Below are 20,501 nucleotides of genomic sequence, written 5' to 3' on the forward strand. Positions count from 1 at the left end.
GTGTTCTGGTGGATGAGGCTGCATCTTGTCTTTCTGGTGGGCACGTCCACGTCTGGTGGTGTGTTTTGGGGTGTCTGTGGCCTTATTATGATTTTAGGCAGCCTCTCTGCTAATGGATGGGGCTGTGTTCCTGTCTTGCTAGTTGTTTGGCATAGGGTGTCCAGCACTGTAGCTTGCTGGTCATTGAGTGAAGCTGGGTCTTGATGTTGAGATGGAGATCTCTGAGAGATTTTCGCCATTTGGTATTACATGGAGCTGGGAGGTCTCTTGTGGACCAGTGTCCTGAAGTTGGCTCTCCCACCTCAGAGGCACAGCCCTGATGCCTGGCTGGAGCACCAAGAGCCTTTCATCCACACGGCTCAGAATAAAAGGGAGAAAAAAATAGAAAGAAAGAAAGAAAGAGAATAAAATAAAATAAAATAAAATAAAGCTATTATAATTAAAAATAAGAAAAAAATTAAGAAAATATTTATTAAGAAAAAATTTTTTTAAATTTTTAAAAATAAATTTATTAATTTTTTATAATAAAAAATAAGAAAAAATTAAGAAAATTTATTTTTAAAAAATTTTAATTTTTTAAAATAAAAAATAAGAAAAAATTTATTAAGAAAAAAAAATTTTTAAGTAAAAAAATCAAAACAAAACAAACAAAAAACGGATGGACCGAACCCTAGGACGAAAGGTGAAAGCAAATCTATACAGATAAAATCTCACCCAGAAGCATACACATATATACTCACAAAAAAAGGAAAAGGGGAAAAATTAATATATCCGGCTCCCAAAGTCCACCTCCTGAATTTGCGATGATTCGTTGTCTATTCAGGTATTCAACAGATGCAGGTACATCAAGTTGTTTGTGGAGCTTTAATCCGCTGCTTCTGAGGCTGCTGGAAGAAATTTCCCTTTCTGTTTGTTCGCACAGCTCCCAGGGTTCAGCTTTGGATTTGGACCCGCCTCTGCGTGTAGGTCGCCTGAGGGCGTCTGTTCTTAGCTCAGACAGGACGGGGTTAAAGGAGCAGCTGCTTTGGGGGCTCTGGCTCACTCAGGCCGGGGGGAGGGAGGGGTACGGATGCGGTGCGATCCTGCGGCGGCAGAGGCCAGTATGATGTTGCACCAGCCCGAGGCGCGCCGTGCATTCTCCCGGGGAAGTTGTCCCTGGATCACGGGAGCCTGGCTGTGGCGGGCTGCACCGGCTCCCGGGAGGGGCGGTGTGGAGAGTGACCTGTGCTCGCACACAGGCTTTTTGGTGGCGGCAGCAGCAGCCTTAGCGTCTCATGCCCGTCTCTGGGGTCCGTGCTGATCGCCGCGGCTCGCGCCCGTCTCTGGAGCTCGTTTAGGCGGCGCTCTGAATCCCCTCTCCTTGCGCACCACGAAACAGAGGCAAGAAAAAGTCTCTTGCCTCTTCGGCAGCTGCAGACCTTTTCCTGGACTCCCTCCCGGCTACCTGTGGTGCGCTAACCCCTTCAGGCTGTGTTCACGCAGCCAACCCCAGTCCTCTCCCTGGGATCCGACCTCCGAAGCCCGAGCCTCAGCTCCCAGCCCCCGCCCGCCCCGGCGGGTGAGCAGACAAGCCTCTCGGGCTGGTGAGTGTTGCTCGGCGCCGATCCTCTGTGAGGGAATCTCTCCGCTTTGCCCTCCGCACCCCTGTGGCTGCGCTCTCCTCCGTGGCTCCGAAGCTTCCCCCCTCCGCCACCCGCAGTCTCCGCCCGCGAAGGGGCTTCCTAGTGTGTGGAAACCTTTCCTCCTTCACGGCTCCCTCCCAGTGGTGCAGGTCCCGTCCCTATTCTTTTGTCTCTGTTATTTCTTTTTTCTTTTGCCCTACCCAAGTACGTGGGGAGTTTCTTGCCTTTTGGGAGGTCTGACGTCTTCTGCCAGCGTTCAGTGGGTGTTCTGTAGGAGCAGTTCCATGTGTAGATGTATTTCTAATGTATCTGTGGGAAGGAAGGTGATCTCCGCGTCTTACTCTTCTGCCATCTTGCCCAGACCCCATCTGTGCATTTTTAATATTTATTTTGATAGGAAATTCAGTGCAAAAATAGGAGGAAATTATATGCAATAGTGATGGCAGTGGCTACAGTATCCTGGAATGTCCAATCTGTAATATGCAGTGCATCTTATTTGAGGAAATGTATTGAGCCTAATATGGCCTACATAGGTTAATTTAATCAGTTGTGATAATATTGTCATAAGGACTCAACTACATATTTTGCAGGAAGACTATGTTGTACTTAAAGAAAGGGAAAATAAATAGTGGCTATAATTCAATTGGCCTGTGGGTTTTTAAAAATATTATCACTATGCCAACTGGTAACAGCAGCCGTGTTTATTGAGTACCTACTCTGTATCAGATATTGAACAGGTATTAATTCATTTCTCACAATAACACCTTGAATAGTTACACTATAATCTTACTTGCAGAAGAATTAAATTCGGGCACAGAGAGTGTAGTAATTCACCTGAGGCTAAACAGCAAAAATGGTAAAACTGGTATAGGAATTCAGGCTGTCTGTTTGGAGCCTGCACTCACTCTTAAGTACGATTGTTGAAATGCCTAGATGTAAGTGCTTTTCCAGTTCATTCCAATTAGGTAACTCCAATACCATAAAAGAACATTTACATTACAGGATTTTGTGTGCATTTCTACAAGGCAATTCACAAGTAAAATACAATCTATATCATGGAACTACAAACTACCCTTCCAGAAACGTGCTTGCTCACATTTCAGGGAATCAAATGACTTAAAGTTAATTTAGAGTTTTGGCTTTGAGAAGATATATTTCGGACTATATTATAAAATATAATTGAGAAGGGCAGTTAAGTTACATTGTAATTTTAAAATTCTCTATTCCATAGGCCTGTTTTGACAATTAAATGAGAAATGCATATAAAGTGCACAGCACAGTTCCTTGCATATATAATGTTGAATAAATGTTAGCTAATATGATTGTTATTAATAATTATTACTTGACATTCACACCGTCTCTAAACATTTGCAATTCTCCTCAATTTCTGCTAGCCCAAGTATATGCCTTTAGCGGGTGTCCATTCAAAATCAGTGCTGAATCTGAGGTCCAAATTGAGATAGCTCCTTTCCCAGCTGAAGTCCTCTTCAGCCTTAGAAATACTTGGCTGCATTCCATGGTTCTCTCCCCGCCCACACACACTTTAATAGTAAAGCACAAGATGTATGCAAAATATTTGAAAATATGTTCTGGCCTGTGGTTTGTATTTATGAATGGCTTTTATTCTTCAGGTCAGCTTCTGGAAGCTGCGGAGCATTATGAGGCCTTCCATCAATTGACGCAGGGACGGATATGGAAGGATGAGACAGGCCGCGTTCTCAACTTTTTGGCCTGTGAGAGTCTCCTGAGGACTTACAGATTACTCTCAGACGAAATGCTGGAAAATAAAGAATACAAACAGGCCATCAGAATTCTAATAAAAGCTTCTGAAATAGCCAAAGAAGGTGGGTGGAAAAGAGCATCTCACATTGCTGCCTTTAATGGGCAGATACTGCTTCTCCCAAGAGGGAGGTAAAAATCGTCAAGTGTTTGGGTGATTATTTCCTATGAAATGCAGGGACAAATGCCATCAATATACTTTCAAATTTCACTGTAAAACAGAGGGACCTTAGTGCTGACAGCAAGAAATCCATTCGTTTCTTGAAAGCTTTATCTCCAAAATTGCAGCCCTCTGGGAATAATGTTATAGAACAGTAAACCCATGATGAGAAAGTAAGGTCATTTGCAAAAGTTAACTCTGTGTGTGTGTGTGCGTGTGCGCATGTGTGTGTGTGTGTGCTTAGGGTCATATATTTCTTACAATCTGAGAGACCTTTCATTGTTTGTAAATTCCCTATGGTGGGGTAATAGGAAAGGTATGATAAATATTTAGTTAAGAGTAACAGGAAGATAGAACTTGAATATATTTTAGACCCATGCCTGTCAAAGTGTGTGGCCTTTGGTCTGGCAGCCTCAGCATCACCAGGAAGCTTATAAGAAACGCAGCATCTCAGGCCCCAGCCCAGACCAACTGCATCAGAATCTGCAGGTTTGCAAGATCTCCAGGTGATTTGTATGCACGCTTACAGCAGTGAAAATGCTTTTGTGACAGCTGATCATATCCTTAATATTCTATTATCATTAAAATATGTATAATATATAAAGAAAAAAATTGGAACATATACTCATAAGCTTTTACTTTGTGAGATGCAAGGATATTTTGTGACCTCAGAGTAGTATATTAATAAATTACTTTTCATGAAGGAGAAAAAGATGGAAGTTATGCTCTTGAATGAAAGTTCATCAGCTTGTGGACATATTTAATCAATTGGCTTATTGAGTAACAAATGGCTTATATGGAGTAAACAGGACTGATTTCCTGGGTTTGATTTTAATTTTTTAAAGAGTGAAAGTAAAATCTAAACTTATTCTCTATGTTAATTTTTAAAAGTAATATTTGTTAAAATACCCATAGGACATCACCCCCAGTGAAAGATGTATCCCATTGAATGAACTGCTTTTAAATGAATGGTGGTCTAGTACCTTCCACAAAGGGGTACACACTGACATAAGTAGTTAGCTCTTAGATCAATTACAGCAGCTAACTTTAGTCACGTGAAAAGTTATGTGGACTTTTAATGTAAGTTAATGTTATCAGTTAGGAAAAGATATTTCACTTTAGGTTCACATTTGCTAAATTGTAAGGTTGTTCACAAAGAAAGCAAGGTTCCTAGGCCCTCTTCCAATAGTCAGAGCCTGCCAAGCCATCTCCTTTCTGAAAGCATCTCTCACTTTCCAAAGGACAGATAAAGAGAATAGGAGAAAACTTGCTTCTTCTGCTGTAATAATTTTTAATATCTTTTAAAGCCAATAAATATTTGTGCCCATGTTTTTCATATAAGATAGTAGACAGGTTAAAAGATTGCACAGCATTTTACAGAGCTCTGACAGCCGCTGAAATGCTCTGGGACAAAGCATCCCTTCTTACTGTTGTCTCCTACTTTGGTCAGGGAACCTGAAGCAGCAAGCTGACGATTGCATGGATAAGGCTTGCCTCTCACATTGGTTTACATGGTATTTAAGGCGGACTGACATCCACTGTGCACCTTAGTTAGGGCACCTTGGTGTAATGCACAAGTATAGCACCAGCCATACAGTGGTCTCATGACTCTATTATTCTATTATTTTCATCTTTCAGTCATCAATGGTCTTTAATAAATTCACAAAGTTGTACAAACATCAACATTGACCCCATACTCATTAGAAGGCATTCCCCATACCCTCCTTCCCCTATCCCCTAGCATTAATCTACTTTCTGTCTCTGTAGATTTACCTCTTCTGGATAGTTCACACAAATGGAATCATGCTATGTGTATTCTTTTGAGCCCAGCTTCTTTCACTTAGCATCATGTTTTCAAGGTTCATCCATCTTGTAGATGGTATCACTACTTCATTCATTTTTATGGCCAAATACACAATTGTATGGTTGTATCACATTTTCTTTATCCATTCATCAGTTGATGGACATTTACGTTGTTCCCACCTTTTGTCTATTATGAATAATGCTACTATGAACATCTGTGTACATGTTTTCAATTCCTTTGGGTATATACGTAGACATGGAATTGCTGGGTGGTATAACTCTATGTTTAACTTCTTGAGGAACTGGCAAAGAGTTTTCCCAAGTCACTGAACCGTTTTACATTCCCATCAACAATGTATAAAGGATTTCAATTTAGCCACATCCTCACCAGTACTTGTTACTTTCTGTCTTTTTATTATAGTCATCTTAGTAGTTATAAAGTGATATCTCACTGTGAATTTATTTTGCATCTCCCTGTTGGTTAATGATGTTGATCATCTTTTCATGTGCTTATTGCCCATTTGTATATCTTCTTTGCAGAAATGTCTATTCAGTTTCTTTGCCCATTTTTAATTGGGTTATTTTGTCCTTTTATTATTGAGTTACAAGAATCCTCTAATATTCTAGATGCAAGTCCTTCATCAGATTTGGTTTCTTTTCACTTTCTGATGGTATCCATTGAAACCCGAGTTTTTAATTTGATAAAGTGCAAAGTAATTTGTTTTTTCTTTTGTTGTTTGTGCTTTTGGTATCATAACTAAGAAGGCTTCCACTAATCCAAACTCATGAAGATTTACTTCTACACTTTATTCTAACAGTTTTATAGTTTTAACTCCTATATTTAGGGGGGTGTGTGTGTGTGTGTGACGTCAAGAGGGTCCAACTTCATGTTTTGTATGTGGATATCCAGTTGCCCCAGTACCAGTTGTTGAAAATGCTGTTCTTTCTCAATAAATTGTCTTGAGACCCTTGTTAAAAATAATTGACCATAAATGTGAGGGTTGTTTTCTGGATTCTTAATTCTATTGCGGTGATCCTCATGTCTGTCCTTATTCTACTACTGCATATTTTTTATTGTGGTTTTGTAGTAAGTTTTAAAATTGGGAAGTGTGAGTCTTCCAAATTGTCCTTTTTCAATATTGCTTTGGTTCTTCCACATTGCTTATATTTCCACATGATGTTTAGGATCAGTCTGTCTACTTCTCCAAAAATGACAACTGGGATTTTGATGGGGATTGCATTGAATTTGTTGATCAGTTTGGGAAATATCACTATCTTAACACTGTCTTCCAATTCATGAATATGGTTATCAGTCTATTTACATGTTATTTAATTTCTTTTAATGATGTTTTATAGTTTTCAGTGTACACATTTTGCCCTTGGTTTGTTACATTTATTTCTAATATTTTATTCTTTTTGATGCTGTTGAAAATGGAATTTTTTCTTTTATTTTCAGATTGTTCATTGCTCGTGTGTAGAAATAAAATCAACTTTTGTATATTGATCTTGTATCTTGCAACCTTGCTAAACTCATTTATTATCTTTGATGTTTTTTGTGGAGTCTTTAGGATTTTTTATATGTAAGATCATGTCATCTGCAAGTATAGTTTTACTCATTTCTTTCTGATCTTGATGCTTAAGGGTAACAGAATATGCCACCCCAAATGCCACTTTGGCATAAAGAGTACTGTGAGCTAAAGACACTTGAAAAACAAGAGGCAAAAATGAGCATTCTAATCTCCCCTCCTCTTCCTAAAAATAGGAAATGGAAACACCCATATGAAAGATGCCCTGTACCATGAGAAAAGAAACATTCTTTGATTGGAAGCCGAGGCCAAGAGAATTCTGCACAAGCAGACCTTGTTAAAATAATCCTCATCTTCTTTAACCTTCCTTCCTTTATATTTTTTTCCACAATTGCGTATCTTTGTTCAACCCAATATTAAAGCAGGTAGGTTTTGCCATTTCTTTGCTCTTCATTCCTTATGAAGGCTCCCATGTGACCTGAAGCTTATGTAAATTTGTATGCTTTTCTCCTGATATTCTGTCTTTTGTCAATTTAATTCTCAGGCACAGCCAAAAAACCCTAAGATAGAGGTAAAAGTTTGCCTCCCACTAGTGCCTTTTCTTTTTCTTGCCTAATTGCACTGGCTAGACCCTCCAGTATAGTGTTAAATAGAATTGGTGTCAGAGGACATCTTTGTCTTCTTCCTGATCTTATGACAGAAACTTTCAGTCTTTCACCATAAAGTGTAATGTTAGCTGTGGGTTTTTTTGTAGATACTTTTTTAAACAGGTTTAGGAAGTTCCCTTCTATTCTGAATTTGTTGAGGGTTTTTTTTAATCACAAAAAAGGATTGGATTTTGTGAAATGTTTTTTCTGCATTTATTGAGATGTTCGTGTGGTTTTTATCCTTTCCAATAACAATGGTATTTTACATGGATTGATTTGCAGATGTCGAACCAACCTTACATGCCGGGGATAAATCCAGCTTGATCTGGTGTATAATCCTTTTTATATGCTGCTGGACAGGCTTTGATAGTATTTTGTTGGGAATTTTTTGTCTATATTCATAATGGATATTGGTTTGTAGTTTTCTTTTCTTGTGGTGTATTTGTCTGGTTTGATGTCAAAATAATAGTGGTCTCATATTTGGGAAGTATTTTCTCCTAAGTTTTTGGAGGAGTCTGTGAAGGATTGGTGTTGATTATATTTTTAATATTTGGTAGAATTCACCAGTGAAGCACTCTGGGCTTCTTTTGTGAAAAGTATCTTGATTTCTAATTTAAGTTCTTTACTTGTTGTGGATCTATTCATATTTTCTATTTCTTCTTGAGTCAATTTCAGTAGTTTGTGTCTTTCTAACAATTTTTCCATTTCATCTACTGTACCTAATTTGTTGGTATACCATTGTCCATAATATTCTCTTAAAATATTTTTTATCTCTGTAAGGACTGTGGTGATTTCCCTCATTCATTCCTGATTTTCATAACTTGAGGCTTTTCTCTTTTTTTTTTTCTTGTTCAGTCTAGCTAAAGTTCTGTCAATTTTGTTGACTTTTTCAATTAACCAACTTTTTGTTTTATTGATATCCTCTATTTTTTTTCTATTTCACTTATTTCCTCTCTAGTCTTTATTATTTACTTCTGTTTGTTTTGAGTTTAGTTAGCTCTTCTTTTTCTAGTTTTGTAAAGTGGAAAGATGTTTCCTATTTTTAAAAATAGGCATTTATAACTGTACTTGTCCCTCTATGCTCTGCTTTAGCTGATTCCCACAAGTTTTGGGTTTTTGTATTTTTATTTCCATTCATCACCAAGTATTCTAGTTTACCTTTTGATTTCTTCTTTGACACATTGGTTATTTAGGAGTGTGTTTAATTTCCACATAGTTCTGTGTTTCCCAAAATTTTCTGTTATCTTTAATTTCATTTTCTTGTGGATACCATCTTCTCAGTGATATCCACTACCCTGACAACTGTATTTAATATTGAAACCTGCCTTTTTCTTTGTACCCCTACTTAGCACTCCCAAATCCCCTTACCCTGCTCTATTTTTTCCCCAGAATACTTATCACCATACAACTAACCATATAATTTATAATGTTTATTTTCAATTTCCTGTCTCTTTTTTATATTTCTCTAAAATATAAACTTCCCAAGGACAGGGAATTTGTCTGGTTAATGTACTGATGTATCCCAAGTGCTTGGAGCTGTGCCAGGTACAGAGTAAGTCCTCAATAAGTACTCATTGAATAAATGAATGAGTGAATATGTTTTAGCCAAATAACAAAAGGAAGTTTTAGGGCACATTTTAATTAAACATTTGAGTTACTCCGAAGAACATAGTCTCTGTCCATTATTCCGCCTGTGACGACTTCCTCTTTAGATTCTCTAGTAAACGTACTAGTGTAAGAATGAACAATTTAGTCTTAAAACTAAAAACATGATTTTTTAAGATAAATGATTATTGACTTGGATAGCAAGGCCAATATAAATTTAACCCACTCAAATAAACAACACAATATAAATAATATTTTACCCTTTTTTCTCTTGTATTTGTGTTACTCAGCTTTAATAATGTTGACATCTTCCTCCATTATTTTATTGCTTTCACTTTAACTTTGTCTCAATTAGTAAGCAGGAAAATTTCTTATACTTAAATCCTATTTTAATACTAATATTTGGTGTGATCTGACTATTTGAGTTAGCTGCTTCAAAATCTTTCTATCAATAGGGATAGATTTCTTTTTTCTTCTCCTCTTTGCTGGACTGCTCTTTACATAAAGTTAGATACAAATGACGATACTCTATCCAAGCATGAGGTGGTTAGTGCTTTAACGTGGTTACACCATTTAACACAGAAAGTACAAGTCACAAATCGTCAACCTTTAATTACCTAAGAGGGAACTTCCCGCCATAGCCTCTTCCTTCTACCCCTTCTTCCCCTTCCCTAGTCCCACCCTTCTCCCCAGTACTCATAAACACATAACAGAGAAAAAGTGAGGGCCCAGCTGAGTTATGAGTTAAAATTCCCCAGACTGAATCGCTAGCACCATCAACTCTGCTGAAGTGAGATCTTGAGGGTATAATTCTTTGCAATTGATGAAATTGCTAGAGAAGAAAAAAACTACTGTCACTGACATTTGCCAGCCTGTTTCTTCACAGTCTTCCAATTGAGCCACTGCTTCACGAGAGGTAATTGAGTGATTGCTGAGAGTGAGTGCAGCGTAGAGAATTGCTAGCTCCTGTGGAAATCCATCATGGTGGGAATGCAGAGTTCAGAAATCTAAGGATGCTTACTTTCCAAACATCGAAAATGAGGGTGGATCTGTCAGCATTTGCATTACCTAGGAGTTAGGTAACATTAAAAGCCAAAGACTTACAAAAGTAGAAAAAGGATAGTATTCCATTTTAAAATAAGAACCTCTAATGATTCTTGCAAGTATATTAGATTTATGTGTTCAATTTAGTACATTAAATGTAAATAAATTATGTATTTATTAGATGGTATGATGTATGTCTTGTTGAACCATGTGTTACACGTTTGCACATTTTGCTTTTGGAAAGAAAAATTTGATAACTCCTGGAATAAAGCACATTATGCAGAAATTAGAAAGGCTAAATTCCTTGTGAAAAGATGGTGAAAAGCATTTACCAGTCATTAGCAAGGAAAAAATGTGTTTGGATTTCAAAATATGAATGGAATTTTATACCAAGAAACCAAGCTCTGGCAGTCCTTCTCACCCAGGTTTTAACCAATAGCTTTAAAATTGAACCTAATCAAGACAATAATTCCTTAATCTGCTAATTATCTGCCCTATTAGAGACTTAGCTGAATGCCAGCCTGTGTGTGTTTGTTTGTCTGTGCACCATGTAAGGCTGATATTCTTTATCAATTATTTCACGTATGTAGTCGCAGCTATGGTGAATGACTATAGGTTTTACATGGTGGACCGGTATGGAATTTATATATGAATGTCAAAATGCTAATACTGGGTTTTGTACGTGGAGGGAAACTCCTCATAGTTATATTGCTAATGCACGTTACTCACTTATATCTGTGACCCAGGTAAATTGTATTAACATCAGCCTTTTTGATGAGTACACAGTTAGGTTTCAGAGATTGTTGATATAAATCTGTATACTTTGTTATAATAACTTCCTACTCTCTTAAAAAGCAAAGATTCTGTTTGTTGTAATAAACCAATTTCTTTAATACCATAATGATTTTTTCTACATTTTCGTTTTAGGAAATGACAAAAAGATGGAAGAAGAAGCTTCCTATTACTTGGGCTTAGCGCACTTGGCTGCTGGAGAGTATGAAACAGCATTAGCAGTAAGTTCAAGTTGACTTTTAATCACTACCACTTTTAATTTTTATTTTATTTTATTCATTTCATTTTATTATATTTGTTTTTTTTTTTATTGTATGTTGTTATAAGGCCAACAGAACTGGGGTGGGCTGGATGTCAGTGTACCTATTTATAGAGACTAAAGCAGAATAGCACTATTCTAGAAGCATTAAAAATTGGTTTTATTGATGAAAGTTAAATATATGGAGTAATGGGACCCTCCACTCCTATATCACCAAGGACAAGAGGAAATGGGTTTAAATGACAGCAAAAAGTAAATAGTAAAAAAAAAAAAATTACAGCAAACATAATATGATCTGAGAAAATTTTCTTAGAAAAAACTGTAGTTAATAAGCAATAGATTGAATTGCATTGCAGTGAACCTTTCCTTTGTGTGTGGGGAGGGCAGGAAGGAGGGCTGCAAAGGTGGAAGACATAGTCCCAATCTGAGAAATAGCCTGCTTCAGGATAAAAATCAGTGTTTGTCTATTTTATGACCAGGCTTGGTGTGTTTGACTAAAAAACCCAAAAAACAAAATGTCAAGAGCTATCTTTTCCGTATTAAAACTGAAATCATTTTTCTTTCATTCTTCTCTTACCTCTAATATATTTCAACTGTAACTTCTTATTGAATTTCACATACATCTCATGTAATAATCCTATTCGATATGAAGTATTGGCTTTATTTTTCAGCTTTGAGGAGCTCTTCTTGGCTCTTTTAGATAGTCATGCTAAATAGCATTCCTGTGATTGGCTAAATATTTTTCTCTATCATCCTTAAAATTGGGTTTAATCATAAGAGACTTGGGTTTTCCTAGTTGACTCTTCTACTTAATATTTTTTAGTTAATGACATGCACACAGCAAGGCTGTTGTGTTCCAGGTACTTTGAGGAACGCAGAGGCCAACAAGGTGCACACTTCCCTTTAGGAGCTAATTTAATGAGGGTGACCAACTTGTAAACAACTATAATTCAAAGCAGGATGAACAGGGGTTTTCTGAGTTCAGAGGTAAGAGTAGTTAGTTTCAACACTGAAGATCAGGAAGGTTGCACAGAAGAGCTTTTGAGGGGCAGGATTTATACAGGCAGAAAGCGTGAGAGTCGAGGATGATAGCATATCAGACACACACACACACACTCCCACACACTCAATATGATCATAGTCAGTAGGTTTGAGAAGCAATGAATTGTCATGTACAAGATAGGATACAGTAGGAGATCAAGTTGGAAAATTAGGTGAAAATTAGCTTATAGATTCTCTCTCTGTCTCTCTCTCTATCACATGGCAGGCACATGGCAAAATAAATTCAAACAATACAATAGGGTTTACAATGAAAAATAAATCTTCCTTCCGTCCCTGTACTCAGTCTCACAGTTCTTTTCTCAAAGGCAAATACAGTTACAAGTTTCTGGTTTATCCTTCCAAAAATATTCATAGATATGCCTGGCATATAGGTGCGTATATATATATATATATATATGTGTGTGTCCTTTTTGTTGTTTACAAAATGGTAACGTTTTATACACACTGTTCTGTCCCCTGAGTTAACTTCCTCCATACTAATGTATATATAGACATGCCTCATTTTAAAAGAGACTCATAGTATCCCATGGTATAGTTGTACTGTAATGGATTTAACTATCTCCTATTGGTGGGCATTTAGGTTATTTCCAATCAGTTTTGTTTCACAAAGTGTATAGCAGTGAATAGCTTTGTGCCAAAGTGAGAGAAGATCTACAGAATAAATTCATAAGTGTGGAAATGCTGGTTCAGAGAGGAGAGGAGATGAATTTAAAGATAAATTTATTTTTATTTCTAATCTTCCCTTCAAAGAAGCTTAACAAGTTTATTGTCATACAACAATAAATGAAGGTGCCTGCTTCCTCGGGAGCTACGTATATCTTTAGGAAATTAGGCATATGTATTAATACATGTTGTGAATATTTTTCCAAGCCACTGTTTTTTGGCCTTATTATGAAATTCTTCCATCCTGAACTTTTAGATATGTGTGTGGCCAAATTTATCAATTTCTTCTTGTATGACTTCTAGACATTCTTAGAAAGGCTGTACTCATTCTAAGTACAGCCTTTCTAAGAATTAGGAATTCATCGTAATTCCAAAATTATACTTTTTAATCTTTTGGAGGGTTGGAGGGTCTTGAATGCTTTGTTGGAATGTGAAGCTCATTTTTTAAGCAATTTGGAATGTTTGGTGACTTTGATGAGGCTGGTGGCATGATCTCATTCATTTACTGACAACTGTTTATTGAGCATCTTCTAAGTGACAGACAACATGCCAGGCATGATGGATCTGATCTATAGTTTTGGAAGATAACAGTAGTGCTGTAGGATAGTCTAGTAATGAATGTATTTAAGAAGCAGCATTTGGCATCCAAGTGACAAATTTCTTGATACTGTTACTCCTTTCAGAAAAGTATTGAAATTATTTTTCTGGAGGTAAGGAAACCATAAATCAAATGTGAAGCTCGCATTCATATTAACTGTGTGACCTTGGACAAATCCCTTAAATTCTCTAAGTCTCAATTGCCTCAACTAATAAGTATATTTACTTTTTGGGGGGTTGAATGGTGGCCTTAAAAAGATATGTCCACTTTCTAATCCCTGGAATCTATGAATTTTACCATATTTAGAAAAAAGGTCTTTGCAGATGTAATTAAGTTAAGGCTCTTGAGATGAGGTGATCATTGTGCTGGATTTTCTGGCTGGGCTCTAAATCCAGTGACAGGGTCCTTATAAGAAAAAGGCAGAAGGAGGTTTGAAACAGACAGAAGACAAGAAGACATGCCCACAGAGGACAAGTCCCTGTGAAGATGGTGGTAGAGATTGAAGTTGCAGTGCCACAAGTCAAGGGATGCCTGGAGCCACCAGAAGCTTGAAGAAGCAGGAAGGATCCCCTCCCCATAAGAACATTGTCCTGCCAACCCTTTGATTTCAGATTGCTAGGCTTCAAAACTGTGAAAGAATCCATTCCTTTATTTTTTTTTTAACATCTTTATTGGAGTATAATTGCTTTACATTGTTGTGTTAGTTTCTACTGTATAATAAAGTGAATCAGCTATACATATACATATATCCCCATATCCCCTCCCTCTTGTGTCTCCCTCCCACCCTCCCTATCCCACCCTTCTAGGTGGTCACAAAGCACTGAGCTGATCTCCCTGTGCTATGCGGCTGCTTCCCACTAGCTATCTATTTTACATTTGGTAGTGTACATATGTCCATGCCACTCTCTCACTTCTTCCCAGCTTACCCTTCCCCCTCCCTGTGTCCACAAGTCCATTCTCTATGTCTGCATCTTTATTCCTGTCCTGCCCCTAGGTTCTTCAGAATCTTTTTTTTTTTTTTAGATTCCATATATATGTGATAGCATACGGTATTTGTTTTTCTCTTTCTGACTTACTTCACTCTGTATGACAGACTCTAGGTCCATCCCCCTCATTACCAATAACTCAATTTTGTTTCTTTTTATGGCTGAGGAATATTCCATTGTATATATGTGCCACATCTTCTTTATCCATTCATCTGTTGATGGACACTTAGGTTGCTTTCATTTCCTGGCTATTGTAAATAGTGCTGCAATGAACATTGTGGTACATGACTCTTTTTGAATTATGGCTTTCTCAGGGTATATGCCCAGTAGTGGGATTTCTGGATTATATGGTAGTTCTATTTTTAGTTTTTTAAGGAATCTCCATACTGTTCTCCATAGTGGCTGTATCAATTTACATTCTGACTCTAAGACACTGATGAAAGAAATTAAAGATGATACAAACAGATGGAGAGATATACCATGTTCCTGGTTCAGAAGAATCAACACTGTGAAAATGACTACACTACCCAAAGCAATCTACAGATTCAATGCAATCCCTATCAAACTACCAATGGCATTTTTCACAGAACTAGAACAGAAAATTGCACAGTTTGTATAGAAACAAAAAAGACCCCAAATAGTCAAAGGAATCTTGAGAAAGAAAAACGGAGCTGGAGGAATCAGGCTCCTGGACTTCAGACTATACTACAAAGCTACAGTAATCAAGACAGTATGGTACTGGCACAAAAAACAGAAATATAGATCAATGGAAGAGGATAGAAAGCCCAGAGATAAACCCACGCACATATGGTCACCTTATCTTTGATAAAGGAGGCAAGCATATACAGTGGAGAAAAGACAGCCTCTTCAATAAGTGGTGCTGGGAAAATTGGACAGCTACATGTAAGAGAATGAAATTAGAACACTCCCTAACACCATACACAAAAATAAACTCAAAATGGATTAAAGACCTAAATGTAAGACCAGACACTATAAAACTCTTAGAGGAAAACATAGGCAGACTCTATGACATAAATCACAGCAAGATCCTTTTTGACGCACCTCCTAGAGCAAGGGAAATAAAAACAAAAATAAACAATGGGACCTAATGAAACTTAAAAGCACAGCAAAGGAAACCATAAACAAGACGAAAAGACAACCCTCAGAATCGGAGAAAATATTTGCAAATGAAGCAACTGACAAAGGATTAATCTCCAAAATATACAAGCAGCTCATGCAACTCAATGTCAAAAAAACAAACAACCCAATCCAAAAATGGGCAGAAGACCTAAATAGACATTTCTCTGAAGAAGATATACAGATTGCCAGCAAACACATGAAAGGATGCTCAACATCACTAATCATTAGAGAAATGCAAATCAAAACTACAGTGAGGTATCACCTCACACCGGTCAGAATGGCCATCATCAAAAATTCTGCAAACAATAAATGCTGGAGAGGGTGTGAAGAAAAGGGAACTCTCTTGCATTCCTTTATTTTTGAGCCATTTAGTTTGCCTTGTTACTTCAGTCCTAGGAAGCTAATACATAGGATGATTAGAAAAGACAATTTATATCAAGTTTTAAAAGAGTGCCTGCCTGGTATATAATAAACTTTTGATAATTAGTAGCTTTTATTATTTTTACACTAATCAACTAAGTCTCTGGGCTTTAGTAGTAGTAGTGAATATGGAAGGAAATAGATTCAGAAGTTCTGGGGGACTTGGAATTAGATTAAATCTGGGAGGTGAGAGAGACAGTGGCGTGCAGATGGGCCTAGGTTCCTGGCTGTAGAGCTGCATGGCCTCTGGTGGGGGTTGCCACAGGATGCCCAGGCTTGGGGGGAAATGAGGAGTTCAGTTTTGAATATGTTGAGTTTGAGGAGTTTTTGAGATAGCCAAGGAGAGATCTATAGACAGTGGTATATGTGGGCCTGGAGCTCAAGAGGAGGTCTGGATTGAAGATGCTGTGTAAATTTGAGGCTGTATAAATTTGCAAGTTTTCAGCATATTGAAGTTGTTGAGTGGAGGAGATTTCCTAGAGACAGTTAATGATGAATGAAAAAGTTCTAGGGCCAAGCTGGGAGAAGCAGGTGCCAAGGAGATTAAGCAGTGTCTCTGGAGAGGTAGCAGGAAAACCAGGAATAGATGATGGCATATAAGCCAAGGAAACCAGCGTGTCTAAAGGATAGAAATGAGCACATTCCTTCTGTCTCCTATCCCGGTTTGGGGCTGGAATGAGAGATCTCCTTGCAGATATTTCCAGTAAGATCTCAACCCCCTCACTCAGGCATGTACCTCACTGAGAGTCAAGGTTAGTTCATTCTTGTCATGTAACTCTCCAGCCAGGGCGGAGTCTTTGGAAAACCAGGCAGGCCATATTCCAGGCCTTGGCTCACTGCTACTGTCAAGAGTAGCCTGTGTGGTTGGGAAGAACCAAACACTTGCTTGAGGCAGAATATTGTTACCTTTTTGGAACACAGCTCACCCAGAACTGAGAATTTGCAGGAATCGATCATAAGATTTGAGCCAGACCCACGGGCAGAGCTGCAGCTCCAGTGAAAAATCTGTTTTCAGGTCTGGATACAAGATGCTAAGAGCAAACTCGAAAAGGCATCAGATTCACAGCTGGAAAACAGGAGGCAGGAAACAGGTACCAGGGAATCACCAGAGAATGGGAATTTGGCGCTGGGGTGTGGCTGGGTGGAGAATAGGCACTGAGCAGTTGTACCTGATTGGGGGCATGGAGGTCTTCCAGCTCGGGCTGATTTTAGAGAGCAGCGTGTTTTTGCTGTTGCACTGAAATTAGTTCCCACAAAACCTGACATCTTGCTTTGATTTCAGATAGATGGCCGCCATCTTTTCATTCTCTCTAGTATCTTACTTTAGCCACTTTTCCCTCCTTCCTTTCAGATATAAAAGGACATTCTACAGACTTGAGTTTCAGTCCCCTTTCAGTTTTTTTAAAATTTATTTTATTGAAGTACAGTTGATACACAATGTTGTGTTAATTTCTGCTGAACAGCAAAGTGACTCAGTTATACATATATATACATTCTTTTTCATATTCTTTTCCATTATGGTTTATCACAGGATATTGAATAGAGTTCCCTGTGCCTTTTCACTTTTTTCTTTCTGGACTTGGTGAAGGTGATTGTATAACCTAGTGATCTATTTTCTATTTGCAAACTACAGCCTGTCTTTCCTTCTGCAGCTGCTCTCCATCTGAAGGCATGGCTTCTAGTTTACAAGATGTCTATTGGAAACCCACACCTTATTTAGTGAATGTATCGTAAAAAAAGAATTACATGATCAATTAATAGATAAGATTGATTCCCTGATTGGTTGATTAGGTATCTGCCTGGTTATCTAATCACAAGGCAAAAATTCAACACATGAAAAAATAATTTTTCTTTTGAAATCCTTTTTTATCCTACTTTCCCACCCTGTGCTGTATTACCAACACTATCTTCATCTGTTCTAAAACATCGATGGTGTTTCTGTCACACTGTAGTTCTGGAGGGCAGTAAGAATGCCCTGAAATCAACTTCGTCATGTGGGAACCAGCGTGAGAAAGTGTCCAGTTAGATTTTAACATTTCCTTTTCATATTCAGTCTATCTCATCATCAATTCTGTACACTGTTTTTATTCTCTCACTTGTATTTTAAGTTTATAATTTGGAATATTTTCAGATTTTCAGTATCTTGCCCCTAGATTCAAGCACTACCTCTAACAAATTTCTTCTCCCTTCCAGTAATGTTGTTCATCTGTTTAAAGATTTTTACGTGATTTTTTTCAGAGAATCTTGGCTTAGAGAAACCTGTCACAAGTAAATATCCCTAATGAATGGTTCTGATGATCTGAAACAGAAGGGACTCTGAAATTTTGCTAATGTATCTCAATTTAAAAGCTTTAATTTATTAATAAATGATTAATACATGTAATAGAAGACTATGTTGACAAGTATATGAATAAGGTTTGGTCATCCATTCTTTGCTGACCAAGCATTCTTTACTGAATGACGGACTAGCACTAAACTAAAAACAAATAATGGATTTATTTAGGGCTGAAATACCTACTAATGAGAAAAGGGCATTTGGTGAAGAGAAGTGATAGTTCCTGTAATAAACCTGTGCAGCAGGTCACAGAGACGCTGACATTTAAGGAGGAGAAAGCTACCCACGTATATCAATCAGGTGCTGAGGAAAGAAGTAGTAATTCCCTTTGGCCATCATCAATTTCCACCTGAAAACGTTCCAAGTAGAGTAAATTCTGAATTTTAGAAAGTAAATGTATCTTATGAAGTCCTAAGATTTCAAAGAGAAAAATATTTTACCAAAAATCACATTCAAGACATTATGCAAAGTTGGCCCAACTCCCACAATCAAATATTGCAACCATAAAGTTATTTTAAGAAAAAGGATGGTCCTATTGTAGTAAATTGTTTTCATGCACGAATTTTCTTTCTCTCTAAATACTCTATTCCACTTCCTAATCTTAGGAACATCAACTTTACTTTGTCTTCGTATCTTCTTCGTATCTTCTTCCTATCAAAAATTATACTGTGAAAGAAAAATTCACCACATTGATATTTCATTTGCTTTTGTAGTACAAAATTCTTGTCCTAGTATTTAATTATTCCATATACAAAACAGTAGCTCTTTGTATGTTTGAAGACATGTCAGCATCTTTATAATAACTTAGAATGCTTCTAATATTGGTGTTAGCTTGTATGCATGGTTAACCCCAATCTCTAGCTTCATCAGCAGCATCCCATAGGAAAATGCATGTAAACGATGTAGCAGAAAAAAATAGTTACACTAATATTCTAGCAACTAGTGGATTGTAGATAAATATTAACAATGGAGGGTATGGGTCATATTTGTAAAATGATATATTCTTAAGTTTTCACTAAGTAATTGTAATTAAATTTTAGTTATTCTTTTAACTCAATAGATGCAAACAAAGACAAAGCTATTATATATCAGCAGGCATTTTTAACAAAGGATGATTTATTTGATTTGTAATGTTTAAGGCACAGAAAGTTTGGGGATTCTTACAGTTGTTTCCATTTAGTTTTTTCTGTGCTCAATTTGATACCTTCTCCCTTTAAAAGTCACTCCATACTTGATGACAGTGGGCTCTTCATCTAAATGGTAATCTAGCTGACACACACATGCCTTGGCAGATTCTACAGTAATATACATAAAACAAATTTTCCTTTTGGTCACTTTTATAAGTGAAGATTTTTATCTACCATGAAACCATGATGTAACCCGAATAAATGTGAGTTCTTCATGGCTCTCTTGGTGGAATACCATATTAAAAGGAAAACATCCACCAAGCTAAAAGAAAAGTAATATCAATTTCTCCTTACTTGTCCTCAAAGAACAAGAGGTAAAGTTCTTAACTCATAGTAACATCTTCTAGACTCTTCTCTCCTTCCATTTAAAAATTTTTTTCAATTTGTCTTTCCCTAGATATCCTGAAGCCTGTATCTTCATGTCACTCTCTGGACCCCAAAGTTCCTTCCTGTGTTCCACTCACACATGGTTAATCACTCCTCTCCCTTCCCTCTCTCATCTGCCTGCTTTTCTCTCTCATGTCAAGAAATTGTGGCTCTTCAACAGGCACATGAAAAGATGCTCATCATCACTAATTATTAGAGAAATGCAAATCAAAACTATAATAAGGTACCCTCACACTGGTCAGAATGGCCATCATTAAAAAGTCTACCAATAACAAATGCTGGAGAAGGTGTGGAGAAAAGGGAACCCTCATACACCATTGGTGGGAAAGTAAATTGGTGTAGCCACTATGGAAAACAGTATGGAGGTTCCTCAAAAAACTCAAAGTAGAGTTGCCATATGATCCAACAATCCCACTCCTGGGCATATATCTAGAGAAAACTCCAATTTGAAAACATACATGCACCCCAATGTTCATAGCCGCACTA

At 37.4% G+C, this 20,501-nt stretch overlaps 1 protein-coding gene across 1 annotated transcript in view; it reads left to right on the plus strand.

Annotated features, from left to right (window-relative positions):
• Window positions 1–20,501, plus strand: part of TTC29 (tetratricopeptide repeat domain 29) — a 267,121-nt gene that overhangs the window by 70,340 nt on the left and 176,280 nt on the right. Inside the window, exons 5-6 of the mRNA XM_061191617.1 lie at window positions 3,254–3,466; window positions 11,114–11,199. Coding sequence (XP_061047600.1) covers window positions 3,254–3,466; window positions 11,114–11,199 — 299 coding nt within the window. The remainder of the gene's footprint in view (window positions 1–3,253; window positions 3,467–11,113; window positions 11,200–20,501) is intronic.

This window comes from Eubalaena glacialis, chromosome 5 (assembly GCF_028564815.1).
Source record: "Eubalaena glacialis isolate mEubGla1 chromosome 5, mEubGla1.1.hap2.+ XY, whole genome shotgun sequence".
Classification (NCBI taxonomy): Eukaryota; Metazoa; Chordata; class Mammalia; order Artiodactyla; family Balaenidae; genus Eubalaena; species Eubalaena glacialis.